At 41.7% G+C, this 27,361-nt stretch overlaps 1 protein-coding gene across 1 annotated transcript in view; it reads left to right on the forward strand.

Annotated features, from left to right (window-relative positions):
* LOC128636253 (malignant fibrous histiocytoma-amplified sequence 1 homolog) overlaps positions 1-27,361 on the forward strand; it is a 354,012-nt gene that overhangs the window by 85,545 nt on the left and 241,106 nt on the right. The window contains exons 5-6 of the mRNA XM_053689290.1: positions 13,759-13,945; positions 22,837-23,027. Coding sequence (XP_053545265.1) covers positions 13,759-13,945; positions 22,837-23,027 — 378 coding nt within the window. The remainder of the gene's footprint in view (positions 1-13,758; positions 13,946-22,836; positions 23,028-27,361) is intronic.

The raw sequence follows: 27,361 nt of genomic DNA on the forward strand, positions 1-27,361 counted from the left end.
CCCTAAACCTAAGTCTAATCCTAACCCTAACACCCCCTAACTTAAATATAATTTAAATACATCTAAATAAAATTACTATTATTAACTAAATTATTCCTATTTAAAACTAAATACTTACCTGTAAAATAAACCCTAAGGTAGCTGTAATATAACTAATAGTTACATTGTATCTAGCTTCGGGTTTATTTTTATTTTACAGGCAAGTTTGTATTTATTTTAACTAGGTAGAATAGTTATTAAATTGTTATTAACTATTTAATAACTACCTAGCTAAAATAAATACAAAAGTACCTGTAAAATAAAACCTAACCTAAGTTACAATAACACCTAACACTACACTACAATTAAACAGTCTACACCAGAATTTTTATTGTTTTAAAAGATAGATAATCCCTTTATTACCCATTCCCCAGTTTTGCATAACCAACACAGTTATACTAATATACTTTTAACCTCTGTTATTACCTTGTATCCAAGCCTCTGCAAACTGCCCCTTTATTTCAGTTCTTTTGACAGACTTGCAGTTTAGCCAATCAGTGCCTGATCCCAGATAACTTCACGTGCACAAGCACAGTGTTATCTATATGAAATACGTGAACTAACACCCACTAGTGGTGAAAACCTGTTGAAATGCATTCTGAAAAGAGGTGGCCTTCAAGGTCTAAGAAATTAGCATATAAACCTCCTAGGTTAAGCTTTCAACTAAGAATACCAAGAGAACAAAGCAAAATTGGTGATAAAAGTAAATTGGAAAATTGTTTAAAATTACATGCTCTATCTGAATCATGAAAGTTTATTTTGGCCTAGACTGTCCCTTTAAATAAATTAACTACATTAACAACAATTCAATAAATTAAATTAGCTAAAGTACAAAAAAAACCTCCACTAAATTACAGAAAATAATAAACAAATTACAAGATCTTTAAACTAATTACACCTAATCTAATAGCCCTATCAAAATAAAAAAAGCCCCCCCCCCCCAAAAAAAAACCCTAGCCTAAACTAAACTACCAATATCCCTTAAAAGGGCCTTTTGCGGAGCATTGCCCCAAAGTAATCAGCTCTTTTACCTGTAAAAAAAAAAATACAAACAACCCCCCCAACAGTAAAACCCACCACCCACACAACCAACCCCCCCAAATAAAATACTTTCTAAAGAAACCTAAGCTCCCCATTGCCCTGAAAAGGGCATTTGTATGGGCATTGCCCTTAAAATGGCAGTTAGCTCTTTTGCGGCCCAAACCCTAATCTAAAAATTAAAACCCACCCAATACACCCTTAAAAAAACCTAACACTAACCCCCTGAAGATCGACTTACTGTTCTGAAGACCGGACAGCCATCCTCTAGGAAGCGGCAGAAGTCTTCATCCAACCGGGCTGAAGTCCTTAACGAAGCCGGGAGAAGTCTTCATCCAAGCCGGGCGAAGTGGTCCTCCAGACGGGCAGAAGTCTTCATCCAGATGGCATCTTCTATCTTCATCCATCCGACGTGGAGCGGGCCCATCTTCAAGACATCCGGCACGGAGCATCCTCTTCAAACGACGGCTTCTTACTGAATGACGGTTCCTTTAAGTGACGTCATCCAAGATGGCGTCCCTTAGATTCTGATTGGCTGATAGAATTCTATCAGCCAATCGGAATTAAGGTAGAAAAAATCCTATTGGCTGATGCAATCAGCCAATAGGATTGAAGTTCAATCCTATTGGCTGATCCAATCAGCCAATAGGATTGAGCTCGCATTCTATTGGCTGAGGAACCGTCATTCAGTAAGAAGCCATCGTTTGAAGAGGATGCTCCGTGCCGGATGTATTGAAAATGGACCCGCTCCGCGTCGGATGGATGAAGATAGAAGATGCCGTCTGGATGAAGACTTCTGCCCGTCTGGAGGACCACTTCGCCCAGCTTGGATGAAGACTTCTCCCGGCTTCGTTGAAGACTTCAGCCCGGTTGGATGAAGACTTCTGCCGCTTCCTAGAGGATGGCTGTCCGGTCTTCAGAACAGTAAGTTGATCTTCAGGGGGTTAGTGTTAGGTTTTTTTAAGGGTGTATTGGGTGGGTTTTAATTTTTAGATTAGGGTTTGGGCCGCAAAAGAGCTAACTGCCCTTTTAAGGGCAATGCCCATACAAATGCCCTTTTCGGGGGAAATGGGGAGCTTAGGTTTTTTTTAGATAGTATTTTATTTGGGGGGTTGGTTGTGTGGGTGGTGGGTTTTACTGTTGGGGGTTTTTTTGTATTTTTTTTTTTACAGGTAAAAGAGCTGATTACTTTGGGGCAATGCCCCGCAAAAGGCCCTTTAAAGGGCTATTGGTAGTTTAGTTTAGGCTAGGGTTTTTTTTTATTTTGGGGGGGCTTTTTTAATTTTGATAGGGCTATTAGATTAGGTGTAATTAGTTTAAATATCTTGTAATTGTTTATTATTTTCTTTAATTTAGTGTTTGTTTGTTTTTGTACTTTAGCTAATTTAATTTAATTTATTTAATTGTTGTTAATGTAGTTAATTTATTTAATTATAGTGTAGTGTTAGGTGTTATTGTAACTTAGGTTAGGTTTTATTTTACAGGTACTTTTGTATTTATTTTAGCTAGGTAGTTATTAAATAATTAATAACTATTTGCTAACTTTTCTACCAAGTTAAAAATAAATACAAACTTGCCTGTAAAATAAAAATAAAACCTAAGCTAGATACAATGTAACTATTAGTTATATTGTAGCTATCTTAGGGTTTATTTTATAGGTAAGTATTTATTTTTAAATAGGAATTATTTAGGTAATAATAATAATTTTTATTTAGATTTATTTAAATTTTATTTAAGTTAGGGGGTGTTAGGGTTAGGGTTAGACTTAGATTTAGGGGTTGATACATTTAGTATAGTGGCAGCGACGTTGGGGACTGCAGATTAGGGGTTAATAAATGTAGGTAGGTGGCGGCGATGTTAGGGATGGCAGATTAGGGGTTAATAATATTTAATTAATGTTTGCGAGGCGGGAGTGCGGCGGTTTAGGGCTTAATATGTTTATTATAGTTGCGGCGACTTTGGGGGCGGCAGATTAGGGGTTAATAAGTGTAGGTAGGTTGCGGCGACATTGGAGGCGGCAGATTAGGGGTTAATAAATATAATGTAGGTGTCGGCGATGTTGGGGGCAGCAGATTAGGGGTTCATAAGTATAATGTAGGTGGTGGCGGTGTCCGGAGAGGCAGATTAGGGGTTAATAAATATAATGCAGGTGTCGGCGATGTCGGGGGCGGCAGATTAGGGGTGTTTAGACTCGGGGTTCATGTTAGGGTGTTAGGTGTAAACATAAATTTTATTTCCCCATAGGAATTAATGGGGCTGCGTTACTGAGTTTTACGCTGCCTTATTGCAGGTGTTAGACTTTTTTTCAGCCAGCTCTCCCCGTTGATTCCTATGGGGAAATCGTGCACGAGCACTTACGAACAGCTCACCGCTGACTTAAGCAGCGCTGGTATTGGAGTGAGATATGGAGCAAAATTTTGCTCTAAGCTCACTTTTTGTCTTTTAACGCCGGGTTTGTAAAAACTCGTAATACCAGCGCTGCATGTAAGTGAGCGGTGAGAAAAAACTGCTCATTAGCACCGCATAGCCTCTAACGCAAAACATGAAGGCTGCCGTTCTAAAAACCACAACCAAAACTCACAAAACAGCCCTCACTCCTTATAAATAGATTATAGCCCACTTTATGACAATTCATTCACAAATACAATAAAATACAATTGACAAATCAATTATATAAAAATATAGAGTATTTTTAACTGTGGTTTTCTGTTACACCGAAGTTTAGCACTGTGCAGTGAGGTGTCAGATTGGGATTGACCCCATAATGAACATCACTGGACTTTTCTAATCCAGTAACAATACCTGATTGACTTCTCTAAAAAGGCTTATGAAAAATATGCCATGTGGTGCACACAGCGATTGGAGGAAGCTGGCTTCATCACCACTCAGCTTAGATGGAGGATGAGATGCGGGCGGAGGAATGGTTTATTATCATACTCGGTCGCAATTGATGAATCTCCCTGTATAATTCTCCTAATTCATCAATCATCTACATAGATATATGCCATTTATCCTTCTCAATGGAATGCTCGACTACCTCACATTGTAGTGACTCTGGTATACAAATTTCATCACATTTGTGCTATCAGGGATCTGAACTAACCTCCTGGAAAGCTAAAAGGAGAGAGTACATCATCCCCCCCCCCCCCGGGCCATTTGGGTTAGAGCGGCTATCTACCAGTCCACCCTGCCAATACTTCCTAATTCGATCATGGAGGAGAACCTTCAAATACAAATACAAGAGCTTCTCATGAAGATTGAGCTGCAGATGTGAAGCAATTTCAGCGACCTCACAAATATAATCAGAGGTATATCCGGTCAGGGAGACACTAGCATACCTAAAATGGCGGAGAGGGGAAACGCTTCCATCCAGCATACAACACCACAAGCCAAAGCAAGTATCCATAATTACATGGCAGATACTAAGCAAAGCTATCTACTTCAGCCTAAAGAGATCGAAGCAGAATTGAATCTAATTTCCTCTACATGGGATTTGAGGATTCATCATAACAAGGTGGGAGAGGATGCCGCTATGCAGCAGAAAAATCCTCACGCAGAATCCTTCCTTGCAGACCTTCAGGATGATGCGGCCGGCCTCCTAACATACGGTAACACTATTTTAAAAGCAAGGAGCGTTCATAGCCAGTCCCTAGCTGCACAGAAAGAATACGGAAGCTCCCAACATTTTAAGTTTAACTTTGGGACTCTAAGAACACGTGTTCACTTGGGACCACCTATTTGTGGGGGCATCAGCCGACCGAACCCACTTACACAGAGGGGGCCCCTATTGCAATGGATCCAGACAGACTGTAGCTTTCATGCCACAATGGAGATTCAGCATTGTAGTGAGCAGTGTAAGTCCTTTACCACCTTCCTGAAAGTTGGAGTGGGGTAAGCTCCTTATAAACTGTGCCTGGGACTGTGTTGAGCTTCATTTACTCCCACTTGGAATGTTCAGTATAAAACTTCATGGCAGTTATCTGATTCATGGCAGATGCGATTTATCAAACTGGAAATAATTTGGAGCAAGCAGCTTTCGCATATATACAAGTAAAACTGTACACCAGTAATGTTATTGACATTTGAGTTATATATTATCATATCACACCTTATGATTAGGTTGGAATGTTTCATTGCCAAAGATCACCTGTTTGCTACCTAAATTGTATACTAGCTGCTCATTGTACACTGTTCATTCTTATTAATGTTTGAAATGTACACAGCCATATAGCTGCTACTAAACCTGAATTTTTGGTAGAGGAAGCTAGCACTATTATCATCGCTACGGTGACCTCACTGAGGGCTCTTATGTGTTTTTTACCAGGCTGATTACAGATGCAAGACACATTATTTATGTAACTGAATTTGTTAGTATTTACTTTTCTTACATAGCTGCCCATTGCTCTGTGTTGGACGTGAGAGCCATATGAGCTAATTGTAGTGTATATGTATATATATATAGGCAAGGTAGGACCATCACTACAGCTTAGAATCCTTTATTATTATAAAAACATTTTTGTATGATTATTAAATTATTTAGACAACTAATAGGTTATTAGGCTACAGAATACTAAAGTTTTAATTTCTTGGCCCTGGGCAGATATAACAGCTCCCTTTTTGATAGTTTAGCTGATTGCATTATTATATTATATTATCTTCCATATACATCTTCCCTTCTCAGGCATATATATAATTTACCATTATTTGCTTAGGTCTTCTAGACATGGTAACACCTCTTTGAATCATTTTGGTTAGAGATGTACCTCACCCTATTTATCTGTATATAGATAGTTCCCTATTCCTAAACTTATCTTATTGGCCTATTATCTTTTATCATCATCAGACAAAATACTATTGTTAGAAAAACAAAACTGAGGTTCTATTGCTATGTGTCCTAATTTATTATTTGAAGCATGTGTCAGTTGGGATACAGTTGTCGTTTATTTTCATTTGGATTACAGGATGTTGTACCATAGCTATGGCTAACAGTTACTCTTATGTTTTAGGTAATGCCTTATTATTATATAACAATATCCATAGATATAACATTATATTAGGTTGCAAAAAAAGGGTTGTGGAGTGAAGTTTAGATCAGACTCAACTTGCTTCCCCAAGTCTGATATGCTCCCAGTATCAGATGTGTGAAAGTGTGCAAGGTGGGGGTGGGGAGCGCTCAAAGAGAGCTGTGAGTTGGACTGTGATTCTATTAACTATTCCTTAAAATCTTCTCACGAAAATCGTAAATTAATATGCCTGTGTTTGGCTACAAGGTGTTTACCTCGTGTTACACTACTAGTGAATAAATGTGTTAGTGATTATTCCCCTAATCGGCAATTGTAGAATCGCTTAATGCAACAATATATATAGTTTCAAAGTAAGTGTGAGGTGAAGTGTACGTGTATATATACGTATATAATTTATTCCATCTACATCGGATGCTGTTTAAATTACTCCTGTTCTTATTATAGTATACAGATTACTGACTTTCAATATTCTATGTTCTATATTCCTTTAAACTTATATCTGTAATCCATGCACAATATTGTAAATATACTTAACTCCAACTTATAAGTGAATAATAAAACTGAACAGTTGTATAAGAAAAAACGTTTACTATAAACAAGGTTAAAAAACAGATTCTACTGGTATAGGCAATTCATAAGATGTTTCATACCATATTAATTTAAGCATATATATTAGAGCATGTCCATACCCTGTAAAAATTACAATTAAAACTTGATAATGTTCAGTGAGTTCAGATATTATAATCCTTTTGTGATGTATCTGATAGGATATTCCTAAATTGTGGCCACAACTTGTCCTTAGATTGTTAAAAAATCCCAATGATATAGTTAAAATGAAAGTATCAGCTAGACTCCCCCTAACCGGACCTCCGATATCCCTTACCTCCGTGATATTTTGAACTTTTTCATGATGCCGTGGGTTCTGGGAAGAGTGCTTCTGTGTACAAGCTGAGTTTGCTGTTTCTCCAGTCGGCGTGCCGCCGTTTGAATTTCTTCCGCAACTACTTCCTACCCAGGTGTGTTTGATGCCCGTCTGACGTGGTGCACGGAGGGCCTATCGGGTAACCGGATCATGGGGGGAGTGTTCCTGTAGTTCTTCTGCTGGAGCCAATAGTATCCACACTCGATGTCGGGTTTTCTACGCGTTTCAGCGCTGTGACGTGCGCCTTTATCAAGACTGTTATACAACACCCTGTAGCCAAACACAGGCATATTAATTTACGATTTTCGTGAGAAGATTTTAAGGAATTATATTAGGTTGGACTTGACAACTATGGCTACAATATCTGTATTTCGTTGTTCTTGTTCACGATGGTACCTTACTTATTATATGCATGCATTTTATCACTATGTTGGAATTGTTTATGGACAAATCTTATTTGTTGTAATTTCTCAAAACCTCAATAAAAAGTGTAAATAAAAAAAATATATATATATAGTTACACTATTTAAAGCAATCTACATCAGCGTTGCTGAAAGCACACAACAGTCTGGCCAGACACTGCATACACTATGCTTTTGAAGTTTCCTTTATGAATATTTAGGGGCTGTTAAGAAATGAATTGTCTGGTTGTACTTCCTGTTTGTTTAAGACAGTCACATGACAAATATTGCGGAAAGAAAATACGTATCAGTTTGTTTACATGTTCACCTGCACTTGTTCCTGCTTAAATGCTGAGGCTTTTTGTAAAGCATCAAATAGTAATTTAAAAGGACAGTGTAATGTTTATAGTCATCTATCTATCTATCTATCTATCTATCTATCTATCTATCTATCTATCTATCTATCATCTATCTATCTATCTATCTATCTATCTATCTATCTATCTATCTATCTATCTATCTATCATCTATCTAACTCTATCTATTAAATTGGAAACCTGTTTAAAATTGTATGCTCTATCTGAATTCTTGGGTTTCATGTCCCTTTAAGGGTAGGTTGTACTTATGCTCCTAAGAATTACTAGCAGTGCAGTCTGGGCATATTTGCAGCATCCCAGCTAGCTGTACCTACAGTCCAGTGTTCACCCTCCAAAACCTCAAAAGTTCCATTGTTATTCATAAAAGACTTCCAGCGGGAAAACACCTGTATTAATAATCCCAAAAAAGAGTGATACAATTATTTTCAATATTTAATTGAGTTAAAAACGTTTAAAATAATGCAACGTGTTTCTCATCTATCAAAACATTGTTTCTTTAGACATTATTCTAGTAGGAAGCTGTGCATAATTTCTTCCCTTTATCTATCTTATAGGCATGTCACTCTTACTGTAATAGAACAGTTTATTTTTTCTCCGGATTAGTACCAGGATTTTCTATGTTAGTGTGCTAATTTTGCTAAGCATACCTCCCAACATTTATGGCTGGCTATCTGGGACTCAGGGGTTGAACAAGGCTTTTCGCGATTTTGCAGGCTGAGCCGCATGGTAAGTAGCTGGTCTCAGGTAGATAGTGGGCATGTTTGGGTGGCCAGTGGGTGTGCATAGGTGGTTCATGGGCATAACCAGTGATTGTAGGAGGAGCTAAGCAAAATCCTGCAAATTGGGACATATAGCTGTCCCAGTGGGACAGAGATCGGAAACAGCTGGAATGTCTGGGCCTTAAATGTACACAGACGTCATTTTAAGCTGTGCATAAAGTTTTTGACATTAACTTTTAAAGTAGCATTCTGAAGTAATAATTAGTCTTTTTTTGCTATTGTTATTCCAGAATTGAATGCCTTTCTATAGGTTATATACACAGAGGAGCACACATGAGGCCAGTGCACACACAATTCATCATTACCAATGTCACACACTCTGTTTGCCAGCTAATGTTTAGCTGCACTCCATATAATCAATGCATAGAGAAAAAGCTCTACCAGGAAGGAACAACAGCTCAGTAGCCTGTTCTATGATGAGTTACCACCTGGGAGCAGCCTCTTTTGTGCTTTTCACAAAAGTGAATATTAGTCTCATCCCCGATCGCTTTGGCCTTCTATGGTCCTCATCAGTGAGGTGCAGCCATTTTCCTCTGAGCACATTGGGCAAGGAGTTCAGATCTGGTTTCCCTTAAGGAGACTTCCCAGGGTCATAATACAAATTGCATAAAGAGAGAAGTGCTCTACCAGGAACAAACAACAGCTCAGTAGCTTGTTCTATAGCAAGTTACCACCTGGGAGCAGCCTCTTTTAGCCTAATTGTGCTCTTCACAGAGGAGAACTTTCCTGAAGTATAGCAGATTAATTCTACCTAGTAAGCAAACAAAAAAAGGAAAGAAATACCGGAGCCAAGTAGCCAGTGCAGTCGGTAGTTTATTCAGCTAGGAGACTTTAGATGGGAAAAGTAAAGCTCCTACTATCTGACGTGTTTCGCGCATGCGTGCATGTGCTTCATCAGAGATAGATCTTCTACCTAGTAAGGTCAGTCCAGCCCCGAAATACCAGGCAATAATTCTCTATATTGTAAAGATAATTTATCGAGGGAGGAGAGGTCTGCCTTAAAGGGTTTAAGTGAAGCCACAGATATCATAATTCGGGTAGCGGATAAAGGTGGAGGTATTGTGGTGCAAAATAAAAAAAGACTACCTAACAGAAGCATACTGCCTTTGAATAGATTCTAACACGTACTTACCTTTAACATTTAACCCCACTGACAAGTACAAAAAGGAATTGTTTGTGTTTTTATCAGTGGCAAAATCTATAGATATTCATAATATGGAAGAATTTAAGTTTTTATATGAGGTCTTACCTAAAATAGCCAGTTTTTATCATTTACCTAAGGTCCACAAGGACTCTAAAACTCCGCCAGGTAGGCCTATTGTCTCTGGGATAGGCTCACTCTGTGATAACCTATCCAAATATATTGATTCTTTTTTTACAACCGTTGGTGACATGTACGAGGGCCTATCTCAGAGACCCAACAGATGTAATTAACAAGATGGAAGGTTTATCATGGGCACATGATTTTGTGTGGATTACATGTGATGCATCAGCGCTTTACACCAGCATACCCCAAAAACAAGGAATATCTGCTATAATAAAACACTCAGTAAAAGTAAACTACCTAGAATACAAATTCAATTCATTGTAGATGCAATCCACTTTATTTTAACCCACAATTATTTTCTGTTTGAGGGTGTTTATTATAAACAAATACAGGGGACTGTGATGGGGACTATGTTTGTCCCATCGTATGCTAATTTATATATGTCTCATTTTGAGGATAATTTTATTTGGAACAGCAACCATGTTTCTAATATCATTAAATATTATCGTTTTATAGATGATATTTTGCTCATATGGTAGGGTCCCATTGATGATATTAATAAATTAATTACACATATTAATGGTAATTATTACAATTTGAAGTTCACCTACGATAGTTCCCACGACTTCTATAACCTTTGTGAACCTTATTTTATATCACAACACCAATACAGATACAGTTTCAGTGAAAAATTACCGAAAACCCACTTATAGAAATAGCCTGTTAAATGCCAAAAGTGGCCATTTAAAACAATGGAAGAAGAATATTCCATTAGGACAATATCAGAGGATCAAACGTAATTGTACCAATATAGAGGATTTTAATAAAGAAGCAAAGATTTTAACAACTACATTTTTAGAAAAGGGCTAAAGTCTGAATCTTTTAGAAGACACTAAAAATAGGGTAGCAAGTATGGACAGGACACAACTTATAAATAATTAGACAAAAAGTACTAAACAAGGGAGATCTATGAATGAAAACAACCCCAAATTTGTCACAAGATATAATAATCAGAATTACAAAATTAAAACTTTTGCACCTTCGAAACTTAGGCAGCCCAATAAGTCTGGGCACTTATTTAACTGGTTTGGAGCCTCCCCGGGCCTATATCCTTGCAAACAAATATACTGCATTATGTGTCCCTGTATAGGACAAGACAGTGCCACCTTTTTCAATTGTGATGGCAGCAAATCATACAAATGTAAAAATAGATGTACTTGTCATACAACATATGTAATATATCAGTTAAGTTGCAAATGCAACAAAACCTACGTTGGAAGAACTAAAAGAAAGATCAAGTTTAGATTAAGAGAACATATCAGGAATATAGAAATAGGTTTTGATAATCACAGTGTATCTTGTCACTTTAAGGTATTTCATAACCAAAATCCCAAAGATCTAAATATTAAAATTGTTAAATGGGTTGCTCCAGACAGTTGGGACACCAATAGACTATTGAAACTAAGACAAAGAGAGACTTTCTGGATAAAGACCCCCGATTGTCTAGAACCTAAAAGGTTAAATATAGAATTATATATTCAAGCCTTCCTTTAAATGGTTCCCAATATAAATTAATATGGGGTTATGTGTTTTGTTTATTTTGGGTTTTAATGGTGTTTTTTAAATTGTATTTTATTCACAATAACATATAATAGATACTTTTTATGAATTTTCAACATAATTGTGTCTTTAACAGTTTTTTATCCAACTGAGTGTTTTTAAATTTTAGATTTATGAACTCTTTGACACATTTATTATTTTATAATCATTGTAATATTATTTATCAATTTATCTTGATTCAATCTCATCCATTTTATTGTCTGCTTTATGTGCTGCTTTTATGATATGTATTTAGAATATGAAATTTAATTTATGAGGTTAACATGTAAAGACAATATTGTGGGCGTTTTGTTCTCTGCCCCTCAATGTAATACAATCATTAACCAATAAATAATGGAGGATGTGGGGGCGTGAGCACTCATTTTCCGTTATATGGAAGACAGCGCCTTATAGCAATCACTCTTGAGAAAGTCCAGTCGATCGGGATGAAACGCGTAGAGGAATAGATCCATTGGATTGTCCCTGTGAGGCTTCCGTAAATCCTTGTGTGTTTGAGGTTTCTATTGGTTGTAGCCGAGGGTGTGTGTTTTTGAAATCCTTAGCGGGTTCTTTGGACATTGAAGCAGAGAGGTGTTTTAGTCAAATCCTATAGCGGAACTTTTGAACTTACTAAACACAAGAATCTGCACCGGACCGAGTGTTTCATTTGACAACTGTGTCTATCGTTTGATGAGCTGTTTTATATTTTATATCCTGTGAGTAGCCACATCAGCATGTGAGGCTTCATTAAAATTTATACAGTACAATTGAATCAGGGTTTGCGCTTTTCTCCTTTTTGTTGTTATAAATTCCTTGTTGGGGTATTTGGAGTTACCTGTGTAAGAAGAGCATCATCATTCACCCATAGCCAGTGGTGTACATCGGAGGAGTGTTACAACTTAACTTTTACATTCACACCTGATACCTATTCCCATATGGGTACAATCATTTACTAAGGTTTTATTTTATTGCCTGGACTGGGACTCTCCTATCCAGATTTGTTTCATATAGAATATCCATTTGTATAAAAGTATTTGTTTGTATTTATCATATTTGATTGTTCTATTTATTGTGCCAGATCCACACTTCTAATCTTTTGCAGCGCTACTTTGTGTATTTATACAATCATTTGTTGTTTGCCAACCCCAGATGATCGCTTTGGCCTTCTGTGGGCCTCGTCAGTGAGGTGCAGCCATATCCCTCTAAGCACAATAAAATCAGAGGTTTAGGTGACAGCTCTATTCATGTGATAATAATAGCAGTTCCCACTGAAAGAATACAAAAGGGAAATTGAGGTAGCCATTGTTAACTGCACTTACACTGACAACGTCATTATTTATTTAAAAAAAAAAATATTCTGCTTGTCCAACTCTGCCTAGAGAGGCAAAAAAAGTAAATTCTGTTTTCAATATGCTGCAAATTGCATAAACCATCTATCTGATTTGCAACATTTTGAAATCCTAGATGCTTTTTTTGTGACAGGTCTGATTATCACCCAGCATTTTCTGATTAGTGTTCAGGACTGGAGATTGGGCATGAGGTAGCCAGTGAGTGGAATTGGGACAACTTGGAAGTCAGAGCAGGACATGGGCAGAAGTCATGGTTGGACAGTCTCCAGTTTAACATCAATTGTGTATTTGGGTAGGACAGCGGGACAGAGCTCATAAACTGTGAACTGTGAATGATTTGAAATGAGATTTAGTCCTCAGGGAGGAATTATGCGGAATAAAGACAGAGAATTAAAGGGATAGTCTAGTCAAAATCAAACTTTCATGAGTCAGATAAGGCATGCAATTTTAAACAACTTTATAATTTAATTTTATCATAAAACTTGCTTTGTTCAACTGGTATTCCTAGTTAAAAGCTAAGACTAGGTAGGCCCATATGCTAATTTCTAAGCCCTTGAAGGACGCCTCATATCTCAATGCATTTTGACAGCTATTCACAGTTAGACAGTGCTAGTTCATGTGTGTCATATAGATAACATTGTGCTCACTCCCGTGGAGTTATTTATGAGTCAGCACTGATTAGCTAAAATGCAAGTCTGTCAAAAGAACGGAGATAAGGGACAGTCTGCCGAGGCTTATGTACAAGGTAATTACAGAGGTAAAATATGTATTATTATAACTGTGTTTGTTATGCAAAACTGGGGAATGGGTAATAAAGGAATTATCTATCTTTTTAATCAATAACAATTTTGGGGTAGATTGTCCCTTTAAATAAAAAAAACAAAAGAAAAAGAGAGGAGAAGTTGTATTCGCTCATGGCTTGACTTGAAAAAAATACACAATATTTCTTCCTGTGTTTCACAGGTCCTTGAGATTATCCCTATCAACAGCACTATTTACCAGGACATTGAAAGTCTGCAGAGCTCAATCTTGAGTGTGGTCAGGAATGTGGACTTATTTCCTAACATTGTCAAAATGCTGCCGCCAGTCTACAAAGAAGTGGAGAAATCTATCACTGAGATTATGCATAATCACGACCTGCCAAAACATGGTGAGTAATGGACTTCTGGGTAGTAGCTAAAAGTGGTTGTGAAAAGGACTAAAAACTGCTTTACTGTAATAGAGCATTTACTAATTGGACTATTGCTATCATATACCTATTGCTTAAACGCCTACAAAAGAAGTTAAACACATAGTGAAAGCTAGCTCTGAAGCAATGTGCTACTGGGACCTAGTTTAACACTTAATCTAGTGAACCAATCACGAGCATCATGTGTGTAGCTGTCATCAGCCATGCTCAATTATAGAGCAGAGCGGCAATGCTGCTCCAGATCTGACTTTAAATATGTGTTTAACTCATTTGCAGGGTTAAACACATAGTTATAGTAAAGCAATAGTGCATCAAAGCATTTTCTTATTGCAGTTCTTTATAAATTGAAGAAAGCAAATCATATCTGTTTCTGGATTACTAACAAATAAAATTTATACAGCAGTCATAAAGTGTAGGATTTTTCCTGTTACTGGAAACACTGACTGCAAATTTTGTAGTGAATTGGCGCAGCTCAGGCTTCCGTACTGGGACACAAAAGTGTCCCTTAACAACACGGCCGTACCCTGTGTCTTTAAAGGGATTTCATCAATGCCATAGTGTGGGTCTTGCCGAAAACTGCGAGATGTGCTATTAATACAGGCCTCACTCTAGGAGGCTTTCTGCATTATTGTGTTTTTGCTGCTGTAAAAAAAATATATATATTAAGTATTTTACATAAATACTCGCAGTAACCATTTTGGACTAGATTATAAGTGGAGCTGCTAATTTATTGTGAATTGACAAGAGCACGATAAATAATCAGCCATTACAAGTGGCTGGTTATTACTACCATGAGCTTGCGGTAGCAATTAGCACTCCAAAAATTAACCAGAGGTCAGATCCCCAATTTCCCCCAAAATAAACGGTATGGTACCTTTTTTGTTTTAAAAAAATTGTAGCATCTTTTTTTAAAAGCACAAAGCAGTTTTTATAGGTTAAAGTGTGGGGTGTGGGGTATAAGACAAAAAAAAAACGTACTGAAAAGTCCTTTTACATTGCGGTTTATGGGACTTTTGAGCTCTCCCCCCCCCTCTCTTTTGAGCTCTCTCTCTTCCCCTCTCTTTTGCACTCTCTCTCTCCCCCCCTCTCTTTTGCACTCTCTCTCCCCCCTCTCTTTTGCGCTCTCTCTCCCCCTCTCTTTTGCGCTCTCTCTCCCCCCTCTCTTTTGCGCTCTCTCTCTCCCCCTCTCTTTTGAACTCTCTCCCCCATCTCTTTTGCGCTCTCTCCCCCATCTCTTTTGCGCTCTCTCCCCCCTCTCTCTCCCCCCCTCTCTTTTGAACTCTCTCCCCCATCTCTTTTGCGCTCTCTCCCCCCTCTCTCCCCTCCCTTTTGCGCTCCCTCTCCCCCCTCTCATTTGCGATCTCTCTCTCTCTCCCCCTCTATTTTGTGGTCTCTCTCTCTCCCCTCTCTTTTGCACTCTCTCTCCCCCCCTCTCTTTTGTGCTCTCCCCCCTCTCTTTTGCGCTCTCTCCCCCCTCTCTTTTGCGCTCTCTCTCCCCCCCTCACTTTTGTGCTCTCTCTCCCCCTCTCTTTTGCGCTCTTCCCCCCTCTCTTTTGCGCTCTCTCCCCCCTCTCTTTTGCGCTCTCTCCCCCCTCTCTTTTGCGCTCTCTCCCCCCTCTCTTTTGCGCTCTCTCCCCTCTCTTTGTGCTCTCTCTCCCCCCTCTCTTTTGCGCTCTTTCTCTCCCCCACTTTTGCGCTCTCTTTCTCCCCCACTTTTGCGCTCTCTCTCTCCCCTCTCTCTTTTGCTCTCTCTCCCCCTCTCTTTTGAGCTCTCTCTCTCCCTCCTCTCTTTTGAGCTATCTCTCTCCCCCCTCTCTTTTGCGCTCTCTCTCCCCCCTCTCTTTTGCGCTCTCTCTCTCCCCCTCTTTTGCGCTCTCTCCCCCATCTCTTTTGCGCTCTCTCCCCCTCTCTTTTGCGCTCTCTCTCCCCCCTCTCTATCTATTTTGCGCTCTCTCTCTCCCCATCTCTTTTGCGCTCTCTCCCCCCTCTCTCTCTCCCCCTCCCTTTTGCGTCCTCTCTCCCCTCTCTTTTGCCCTCTCCCCCCCCTCTCTTTTGCGCTCTCTCCCCCCTCTCTTTTGCGCTCTCTCCCCTTCTCTTTTGCGCTCTCTCCCCCCCTCTCTTTTGCGCTTTTCCTCCCTCTCTTTTGTGCTCTCTCCCCTTCTCTTTTGCGCTCTCTCTCCCCCCTCTCTTTTGCGCTCTCTCTCCCCCTCTCTTTTGCGCTCTCTCTCTCTCCCCCTCTTTTACGCTCTCTCTCTCCCCCTCTCTTTTGCGCTCTCTCTCTCCCCCATCTCTTTTGCACTCTCTCTCTCCCCATCTCTTTTGTGCTCTCTCCTCCCCTCTCTTTTGCGCTCTCTCCCCCCTCTGTTTTGCGCTCTCTCCTCCCCTCTCTTTTGCGCTCTCTCCTCCCCTCTCTTTTGCGCTCTCCTCCCCCCTCTCTTTTGCGCTCTCTCCCCCCTCTCTTTTGCACTCTCTCCCCCCCTCTCTTTTGCGCTCTATCTCCCCCATCTCTTTTGGGCTCTCTCCCCCTCTCTTTTGCGCTCTCTCTCCCCCCTCTCTTTTGCGCTCTCTCCCCCCTCTCTTTTGCACTCTCTCTCCCCCTCTCTTTTGCGCTCTCTCTCCCCCATCTCTTTTGCACTCTCTCTCTCCCCATCTCTTTTGCGCTCTCTCTCCCCATCTCTTTTGCGCTCTCTCCCCCCTCTCTTTTGCGCTCTCCCCCCCCCTCCGTTTTGAGCTCTCTCCCCCTCTCTTTTGCGCTCTCTCCCCCCCTCTCTTTTGCGCTCTCTCTCCCCCATCTCTTTTGGGCTCTCTCCCCCCCTCTCTCTCTCCCCCCTCTCTCTCTCCCCTCCCTTTTGCGCTCTCTCTCCCCCTCTCTTTTGTGCTCTCTCTCTCCCCCTCTATTTTGTGCTCTCTCTCCCCTCTGTTTTGCACTCTCCCCCCTCTCTTTTGCGCTCTCTCCTCCCTCTCTTTTGCGGTCTCTCTCCCCCTCTCTTTTGCGCTCTTCCCCCCTCTCTTTGCGCTCTCTCTCCCCCCTCTCTTTTGCGCTCTCTCCCCCTCTCTTTTGCCCTCTCTCTCCCCCCTCTCTTTTGCGCTCTCTCTCCCCCTCTCTTTTGCGCTCTCTCTCCCCCTCTCTTTTGCGCTCTCTCTCCCCCTCTCTTTTGCGCTCTCTCCCCCCTCTCTTTTGCACTCTCTCTCCCCCCTCTCTCTCTCCCCCTCCCTTTTGCGTCCTCTCTCCCCTCTCTTTTGCACTCTCCCCCCCTCTCTTTTGCGCTCTCTCCCCCCTCTCTTTTGCGCTCTCTCCCCTTCTCTTTTGCGCTCTCTCCCCCCCCTCTCTTTTGCGCTTTTCCTCCCTCTCTTTTGTGCTCTCTCCCCTTCTCTTTTGCGCTCTCTCTTCCCCCTCTCTTTTGCGCTCTCTCTCCCCTCTCTTTTGCGCTCTCTCTCCCCCTCTTTTACGCTCTCTCTCTCCCCCTCTCTTTTGCGCTCTCTCTCTCCCCCATCTCTTTTGCACTCTCTCTCTCCCCATCTCTTTTGTGCTCTCTCCTCCCCTCTCTTTTGCGCTCTCTCCCCCCTCTGTTTTGCGCTCTCTCCTCCCCTCTCTTTTGCGCTCTCTCCTCCCCTCTCTTTTGCGCTCTCTCCCCCCTCTCTTTTGCGCTCTCTCCCCCCTCTCTTTTGCACTCTCTCCCCCCCTCTCTTTTGCGCTCTATCTCCCCCATCTCTTTTGGGCTCTCTCCCCCTCTCTTTTGCGCTCTCTCTCCCCCCTCTCTTTTGCGCTCTCTCCCCCCTCTCTTTTGCACTCTCTCTCCCCCTCTCTTTTGCGCTCTCTCTCCCCCATCTCTTTTGCACTCTCTCTCTCCCCATCTCTTTTGCGCTCTCTCTCCCCATCTCTTTTGCGCTCTCTCCCCCCCTCTCTTTTGCGCTCCCCCCCCCCCTCCGTTTTGAGCTCTCTCCCCCTCTCTTTTGCGCTCTCTCCCCCCCTCTCTTTTGCGCTCTCTCTCCCCCATCTCTTTTGGGCTCTCTCCCCCCTCTCTCTCTCCCCCCTCTCTCTCTCCCCTCCCTTTTGCGCTCTCTCTCCCCCTCTCTTTTGTGCTCTCTCTCTCCCCCTCTATTTTGTGCTCTCTCTCCCCTCTGTTTTGCACTCTCCCCCCTCTCTTTTGCGCTCTCTCCTCCCTCTCTTTTGCGGTCTCTCTCCCCCTCTCTTTTGCGCTCTTCCCCCTCTCTTTTGCGCTCTCTCTCCCCCCCTCTCTTTTGCGCTCTCTCCCCTCTCTTTTGCCCTCTCTCTCCCCCCTCTCTTTTGCGCTCTCTCTCCCCCTCTCTTTTGCGCTCTCTCCCCCCTCTCTTTTGCACTCTCTCTCCCCCTCTCCTTTGTGCTCTCTCTCCCCCTCTCCTTTGTGCTCTCTCTCCCCCTCTCTTTGCGCTCTCTCTCTCCCCCTCTCTTTTGCGCTCTCTCTCTCCCCCCTCTCTTTTGCGCTCTCTCTCTCCCCCATCTCTTTTGCGCTCTCTCTCTCCCCCATCTCTTTTGCGCTCTCTCTCTCCCCCATCTCTTTTGCGCTCTCTCCCCCCTCTCTTTTGCGCTCTCTCTCCCCCTCTCTATCTATTTTGCGCTCTCTCTCTCCCCCATCTCTTTTGCGCTCTCTCCCCCCCTCTCTCTCTCCCCTACCTTTTGCGTCCTCTCTCCCCCTCTCTTTTGCCCTCTCTCTCCCCCCTCTCTTTTGCGCTCTCTCTCCCTACTCTCTTTAGCGCTCTCTCTCCCCCCTCTCTATCTATTTTGCGCTCTCTCTCTCCCCCATCTCTTTTGCGCTCTCTCCCCCTCCCTTTTGCGTCCTCTCTCCCCTCTCTTTTGCACTCTCCCCCCCCTCTCTTTTGCGCTCTCTCCCCCCTCTCTTTTGCGCTCTCTCCCCCCTCTCTTTTGCGCTCTCTCCCCCCTCTCTTTTGCGCTCTCTCCCCTTCTCTTTTGCGCTCTCTCTCCCCCCTCTCTTTTGCGCTCTTTCTCCCTCTCTTTTGTGCTCTCTCCCCCTCTCTTTTGCGCTCTCTCTCCCCCCTCTCTTTTGCGCTCTCTCTCCCCTTCTCTTTTGCGCTCTCTCTCCCCCTCTTTTACGATCTCTCTCTCCCCTCTCTTTTGCGCTCTCTCTCCCCCATCTCTTTTGCACTCTCTCTCTCCCCATCTCTTTTGCACTCTCTCCCCCCTCTCTTTGCGCTCTTTCCTCTCCTCTCTTTTGCGCTCTCCCCTCCCCTCTCTTTTGCGCTCTCTCCCCCCTCTCTTTTGCGCTCTCTCCCCCCTCTCTTTTGCACTCTCTCCCCCCCTCTCTTTTGCGCTCTCTCTCCCCCATCTCTTTTGGGCTCTCTCCCCCTCTCTCTCTCCCCCTCTCTTTTGTGCTCTCTCTCACCCCTCTGTTTTGTGCTCTCTCCCCCTCTCTCTCTCCCCCTCTCTTTTGTGCTCTCTCTCACCCCTCTATTTTGTGCTCTCTCTCTCCCCCTCTCTTTTGCGCTCTCCCCCCTCTCTTTTGCACTCTCTCCCCCCTCTCTTTTGCGCTCTCTCTCCCCCTCTCTTTTGCGCTCTTCCCCCTCTCTTTGCGCTCTCTCTCTCCCCCCTCTCTTTTGCGCTCTCTCCCCCTCTCTTTTGCGCTCTCCTCCCCCCTCTCTTTTGCGCTCTCTCCCCCCTCTCTTTTGCGCTCTCTCCCCCCTCTCTTTTGCACTCTCTCTCCCCCTCTCTTTTGCGCTCTCTCTCCCCTTCTCTTTTGCGCTCTCTCTCCCCCATCTCTTTTGCACTCTCTCTCTCCCCATCTCTTTTGCGCTCTCTCTCCCCTCTCTTTTGTGCTCTCTCTCCCCTCTCTTTTGCGCTCTCTCCCCCCCTCTCTTTTGCGCTCTCTCCCCCCTCTCTTTTGCGCTCTCTCCCCCCTCTCTTTTGCGCTCTCTCCCCCCTCTCTTTTGCGCTCTCACCCCCCCCCTCTCTTTTGCGCTCTCTCTCCCTCATCTCTTTTGGGCTCTCTCCCCCCTCTCTCTCTCCCCTCCCTTTTGCGCTCTCTCTCCCCCTCTCTTTTGTGCTCTCTCTCTCCCCCTCTATTTTGTGCTCTCTCTCTCTCCCCCTCTGTTTTGCACTCTCCCCCCTCTCTTTTGCGCTCTCTCCCCCCTCTCTTTTGCGGTCTCTCTCCCCCTCTCTTTTGCGCTCTTCCCCCCCTCTCTTTTGCCCTCTCTCTCTCCCCCCTCTCTTTTGCGCTCTCTCCCCCTCTCTTTTGCGCTCTCTCTCCCCCCTCTCTTTTGCGCTCTCTCCCCCCTCTCTTTTGCGCTCTCTCCCCCCTCTCTTTTGCACTCTCTCTCCCCCTCTCTTTTGCGCTCTCTCTCTCCCCCTCTCTTTTGCGCTCTCTCTCTCCCCCTCTCTTTTGCGCTCTCTCTCTCCCCCATCTCTTTTGCGCTCTCTCTCTCCCCCATCTCTTTTGCACTCTCTCCCCCCCTCTCTTTTGCGCTCTCTCTCTTCCCCTCTCTTTTGTGCTCTCTCCCTTCTCTTTTGCGCTCTCTCTCTCCCCTCTCTTTTGCGCTCTCTCTCCCCCCTCTCTTTTGCGCTCTTCCCCCCTCTCTTTTGCGCTCTTCCCCCCTCTCTTTTGCGCTCTTCCCCCCTCTCTTTTGTGCTCTTCCCCCCTCTCTTTTGTGCTCTCTTTCTCCCCCCTCTTTTGCGCTCTCTTTCTCCCCCCTCTTTTGCGCTCTCTCTCCCCCCCTCTCTTTTGCGCTCTCCCCCCTCTCTTTTGCTCTCTCTCTCCTGCCCTCTCTTTTGCGCTCTCTCTCCCGCCCTCTCTTTTGCGCTCTCTCTCCCCCCCTCTCTTTTGTGCTATCTCCCCCTCTCTTTTGCGCTCTCTCCCCCCTCTCTTTTGCGCTCTCTCCCCCCTCTTTTGTGCTCTCTCTCCCCCTCTTTTGCTCTCTCTCTCCCCCTCTTTTGCTCTCTCTCCTCCCCTCTCTTTTGTGCTCTCTCTTTTGCTCTCTCTCTCCCCCCTCTCTCTCTCTCTCTCTCTCTCTCCCCCCCCTCTCTCTCCCACCTCTCTCTCTCTCCCCTCTATTGCGTGACCGTGCTAGGCCACGCCCCATTCACAACTGGCCACTCCCCCTTCACGGCTATTCACGCCCGGCCACGCCCCGCTCACGCCCGGCCACGCCCACTTCTGCCGCAGATCAGACGACAGCTAGGGACTCAAAGGCCAGGTGTGTTTGTCCTCGTGCTGTCTACTGCACATGACAGCTTCGGACAAACACACTTGGCCTTTTATATTATAGGATTGTAATGTGCTAAATCTTAAATAACTCCCTGTGCCTGAACACAGTGTTATCTATATGGCCCACGTTTGTGTTGAAAAGGAATTTAAAAAGCATGTGATTAGAGGCAGCCTTCAAGGGCTTAGAAATTAGCATATGACTCTGCCTAGGTTTAGTTTTAACTAAGAATACCAAGAGAAAAAAACAAATTTGATGATAAAAGTAAATTGGAAAATTGATTAAAATTACAAGTCCTATCTGAATAATGAAAGTTTAAAGGGACATTAAACCCAAATTTTTCTTTCATGATTTAGAAAGATAATGCAATTTAAACAACTTTCTAATTTACTTCTAATCTGATGTTAGATTTATGTTCAATAATTCTTTCTTTCACCTCCCTTTTAGTCTCTCCAATATACATCAAACCACAGAGGCACTTGATTAAATATGTAACAAAGATGGACCTAGACGTCAGATATTTCTTTATTTTACATTGTATCCCTTTTCATGGGGTGACAGAAAAAAATCCCCTTTTACCTTGGAATTATAGTTACTACATCATAAGCAATGAAAAATCCAGTTCTTTATGTACAAAATTAAATTGTTTTCTGTGTTACCTCAAAATTTCCTCAGTAGCTACATCCCATTGTGGGGGAACTTTTAGCATCCAATTTGGATGCTTGTAAAAGGGAGTGTGCATCCAGCATGTGCAGGCACAGTCAATTCACAGTTTAAGGAACTTTACTATGAAATCTCAGAAGACTATGTTGAAAACCCCCAAGATCACAATAAGGGAAAATGTTAACTTAGAGCTAAAAACAAAAGGGGCGCCTCATAGCGTAGCCAGATCTTGAGAAAGTGAACATTGTGACAAATAAGATTGCACTCACATTTGACGGTGCCACTTTCAAGGAATAAAGTGCATATGAGCAGGCTGACACTTACAGCGGTCAGTACGCTGTTACTGGCAGTGGGATCTCGGCTCGCAATCAGGACGTCAGGTGTTTGTAGCGTGTTGAGTAGACACAGGATACAAGGTCCTGTAGGTATTAGTAATACCGCGATTGCTGGACAAAGGTTAAAAGATACAATATTCCCAAATATATGTGAGATGAGAGTGGGGGTAAGCGCACAGCCTGGGACACCTTGAATCAGGAAAGCATTGATGCCTGAAGAAACGGCTGTACCGTGGCTGAGAAACGTGTCGCAAATAAATCACTTTTATCTTATTCAAGGTGTTCCATGGTGTTCGCTCACCCCCACTCTCATCTCACATATATTTGGGATCCTTGTATCTTTTAACCTTTGTTCCAGCAATCACAGTATTACTAATGCCTACAGGACCTTGTATCCTGTGTCTACTCAACACGCTACATATATTCTGTGAATTCTTGCACATGCTCAGTAGGAGCTGGTGACTCAAAAAGTATAAATATAAAAAGACTGTGTACATTTTGTTTGTGGAAATAAATTGGAAAGTTATTTATAATTGCATGCTCTATCTGAATCATGAAAGCTTAATTTTGACTGAGTGTCCTTTTAATGCCTATAAAACTAATACACACAAAAAAACGCATCTATTTCTAACTGTTATATATTTATGGATCTCTAAATAGGTATTATGGAGCTAGACCTTCTTCTACGAGAGGTTATGCTGAAGACCCAAGACGGTCACTTGAACAAGGATCTTCTGAAGGACATTCTAAGATATCTGCATCACATTGGCCTTATTGTGTGGTATGAAGACATACAACCTCTGCTTTCTACTGTATTTCTAAAGCCAACATTTCTAATAACCATGTTTAAGGTATGACCCAAAGACTTGTTATCCTAAGCTTTTTTATAAATCACCTTAAATGTGTAATTACAATTCTGAAGAATATACAGTTAACTTAAAAGAACAGCAAACTCAAAATTAAACTTAAATGGATTAGCATAAAATTTTCCAATTTACCTTTATTACCAATTTTGCTTAGTTGTCTTAGTATCCTTTTTTAAAGAGTAATCCTAGATGAGCTCAGGAGCGTACACATGTTTTTAGCTATCTAGCAGCAGTATTTGCTACTATGTTTATGCAATATTATACATTGTTGCAAATACCACTACCATATACGACTAAAGACAAGGACACACTCCTAAACTCCTATCAGCCTACCTAGGTGTACTCTTCAACAAAGGATACCAAGAGAACAAAGCACAATTGACAATAGAAGTAACATGGAGCGTTGTTTAAAATTACATGCTCTATCTGATTCATGAACATTTGATTTTGACTTTACTATCCCTTTACTATGCAACATTTACTATTCAACAAACTCTCTGCATTATTTTCCTGAAAATGTAGTCTATTCGTAATTTTTTTTTTTTTTTATATATTCACTGAAAATACACTGTACTCACTGCAGGTAATACAGAGTTTTTGGAACTGTTCTAATTGCTGTATATTTTGCATTCACCCAGCAATCTCCAGCCATATTATTACTATATTGTAGTTTAAAGAAACTCCATTTTAAGATTGATATCTCATAACTTTGAATTGAGATTTGTGAACATTTGACAAATATAAAGCAGGAAATCTGACTACATCTCTGATCCAACATTTTGCTTGGAAACACCGTAATCCATCCAATACTCTGAGGTAGACCATCATTCAGAAAGTAAGGACCCAAAAATTGGGAGGGGATCTTGATTATATACTTGCCAAAAGGAAGGTCTTTTGGGTTTTTAAATTACAGACTAGAGTGCCTCAAGGACTTAATTTAGTTTGATCTGGTTAACTTTTGGCAGTAATGTGGTCAACATCATCCTTCGAGAGGGGCAATATTTTAATATTTAAATAAATAAATGAATATTCAAACCAATATTTAAATAAATCCATATAATTTTAATTTTGACCAACGTGAATATTAATTAGTATTGATTTTACTATTGTTGAAACAACAGGGAACTGAGCAACAAAATAACTGTGAGTAATTGTATACATTTTTTTGTCTTATAGTACTGATTAATATCACTGTTTAAAATATTTGAATCATTAGATGATTCATAGAATAAATTGAAATGGACAACCTTAATGCTGTAGGGGTTCCCTTTTGTGTTCACAGTAGTATTTTATTTCCATCTAAAAGGAGGGCGGGGGTTCCATAATCTTTCCATCGTTTGGTAAATGTTTCTTTAAATCATTATTATCTGATGCTATGGTTTTATATAGTCATCAGCTACAAAAATAGCACGGAGTAAAGCTACATAGATAACCAATTGTATGTTTTGTAATAGAATGTAATATGTATTACTATGTAACAGATACTATATGTTTGCTGTGCAACGTCATTTTCTTTTAGCCCAATCACCAAAGTTTTGGTGTTTTAAAAATGAGTACTGACAGTGGGAAGGTCATACAGCTATTACCACGGCCACGGGCCAAAACGCATCAGTTGACCTGGGATGCTGCTGGCACTATACAGGTGCTGCTATCTGTGAAGCTTGAGAGTGTTATCGTTTGTTTGGATTTTAATGCATATTGAATAAAGTGTGAAGTTTTAAAAAAGGTCCCCGGCAATCCATTGGTTTCTGGTTTGTATCTGAAAAAAGCATGGCTGATCCAAAAAGCTATAGACCAGTAAGCCTGACATCAATAGTGGGGAAGATACTGGAAGGTATTAAAAGGGATTATATTCAAGAGTATATTCGGGAAAATAAGATTTCAAATCAGCATGGTTCTATGAGTAATCATCTCAAACAAATCTAATTAGATTCCATTAGGAGGTAAGCACAACTATAGATAAAGGTGAATAAATTGATGTAATTTACTTGGATTTTGCAAAGGCTTTTGATACAGTGTCAAATGAGAGATTATTGTACAAAATGAAAGGACCTAGAATAGCTGAATATGTTAACTCATGGGTAAATAACTGGATAAAAGAGAGGGGACAACATGTTGTAGTACATGAATCATACTCTATTCTTTTTAATATTTTTTTAAAATTACTTGAAGGAAGAATTAAAAAGCAACATCTCTATTTTTGCAGATGATGCAAAGCTGTGTAAGGTGATTAGATATGTGCAGTATATAATTGCTTTGCAAGGGGGTTTACACAAACTGGAGGAATGGGCTGGTAAGTGGCAAATGAGATTTAATATTGGTAAATATAAGGTTCTACATTTTGGGAGTAAAAAATGCTCGCTACCTATTATTTAAATGGTACTAGACTTAATAAAACAGAGAAGGAAATTATTTAGATCTACCTATAGATAACAAACTTAGCTAAACATGAGGATGCAATACAAGGCAGATGATTTTAAGGCTAATAATATACTAGAATGTATTAAAAGAGGGATAGATACAAGGGAAGAAACCATAATTCTGTCGTTGTATAAATCCCAGGTAAGACCTCACCTTGAGTATGGAGTGCAATTCTGGGGACCAATTTTAAAAAGGGACATTGCAGAATTACAAAAAGTTCAGAGAAGGGCTACAAACCTAATAAGGCGAATGGAGGATTTAAAGGGACAGTCTAGTCCAAAATAAACTTTCATGATTCAGATAGAGAATGTAATTTTAAACAATTTTCCAATTTACTTTTATCACCAATTTTGCTTTGTTCTCTAGGTATTCTTAGTTGAAAGCTAAACGTAGGAGGTTCATATGCTAATTTCTAAGCCCTTGAAGGCCGCCTCTTCTCTCAGGGCATTTCGATGATTTTTCACCACCAGAGGGTGTTAGTTCATGTGTGTCATATAGATTACACTGTGCTCATGCATGTGGAGTTCCAGGGAGCCAGCTCTGATTGGCTAAAATGGATGTCTGTCAAAAGAACTGAAATAAGGGGGCAGTCTGCTGAGGCTTAGATACAAGGTAATTACAAAGGTAAAACGTGTATTATTATAACTGTGTTGGTTATGCAAAACTGGGGAATGGTTAATAAAGGGATTATCTATCCTTTTAAACAAAAACAATTCTAGTGTAGACTATCCCTTTAAACTATAGAGAGAGGTTTGTCAAATTGGGTTGTTTACACTAGAGAAAAAGGTGCTTGAATGGTGATATGAGTAAATATATTCAAGCCCCATATACAGAGTTGGTGGAAGCAATGTTTATTCCAAGGCAGTTGTTTGTGACAATAGGTAATAATTTGAGGCTAGAGGATAGGAGATTTAATCTCCAGCAATGTAAACATTTTTTCACGGTAAGAGCAATCAAATTGTGGAATATCTTGCCTAAGGAGGGTAGTGGCTGCCAATACTTTAGATACATTTAAAAATGGCTTAGATATATTTCTGGCTAAAAATAGAATTCCAGGGATATGATTGCTTGTGTGAAATGGGCCAGTTTTCTATATTATTTGCCTGTAGTGTGACTGGTAGCAGTGGGCTAAGAATGATTATGTCATGCCGTGCCACTCTAGCCATTGCTAGTGGCTTGGTGTCTCCTTTCCTGCTCGTTGCCAGGGGCAATGTCGGGTCCAGATGCGTGCGGTGCTGACGTCATTGCCGCACACTCCTAATGCCGGTCAGACCTCTGTGGCGCGAATCCTGCCCCAATTTAAAATTGCTACAAATGATCTGTTACTGCCCAAGTATAGGTGTTACTTTGTGTGCTCCTGGGTGTGACAGATCGTTCTATCTATGTGCCTTATTAATGTTGTTGAACCTGCCTGCTTGACTACTCTACCTGCTTTACCCCTTAACTGCTGGATTGAAATACCATTGCTGAACCTGCCTGCCTGACTACTCTACCTGCTTTAACCCTTAACTGCTGGATTGAATTACTATTGCTGAACCTGCCTGTCTAACTACTCTACCTGCTTTACCCCTTTATTGCTGGATTGTATTACTGTTGCCAAACCCTGCCTGCCTGACCATTCTAGTGGTGTGCCCTTGGACTGCTTTACTGTTTCCAAACCCTGCCTGACCATTCTAGTGGTGTGCCCTTGGACTGCTTTACTGGTGCCAATCCCTGCCTGCCTGACCATTCTAGTGGTTCATCCTTGGACTGCTCTACCGTTGCCGCTGGGGACTGTCCTGCCTGTGGTGAGTGCCGCCTTCCTCATCTCACTAATTTTCTCTGCTCTGGGATATTCCCTATCATTCCGGCTTGACGGCGGGATAGCAAGACTACTGGCCGAGTTTGGTCTGATAGAG

Source organism: Bombina bombina, chromosome 7 (assembly GCF_027579735.1).
Source record: "Bombina bombina isolate aBomBom1 chromosome 7, aBomBom1.pri, whole genome shotgun sequence".
NCBI classification, from domain to species: domain Eukaryota; kingdom Metazoa; phylum Chordata; class Amphibia; order Anura; family Bombinatoridae; genus Bombina; species Bombina bombina.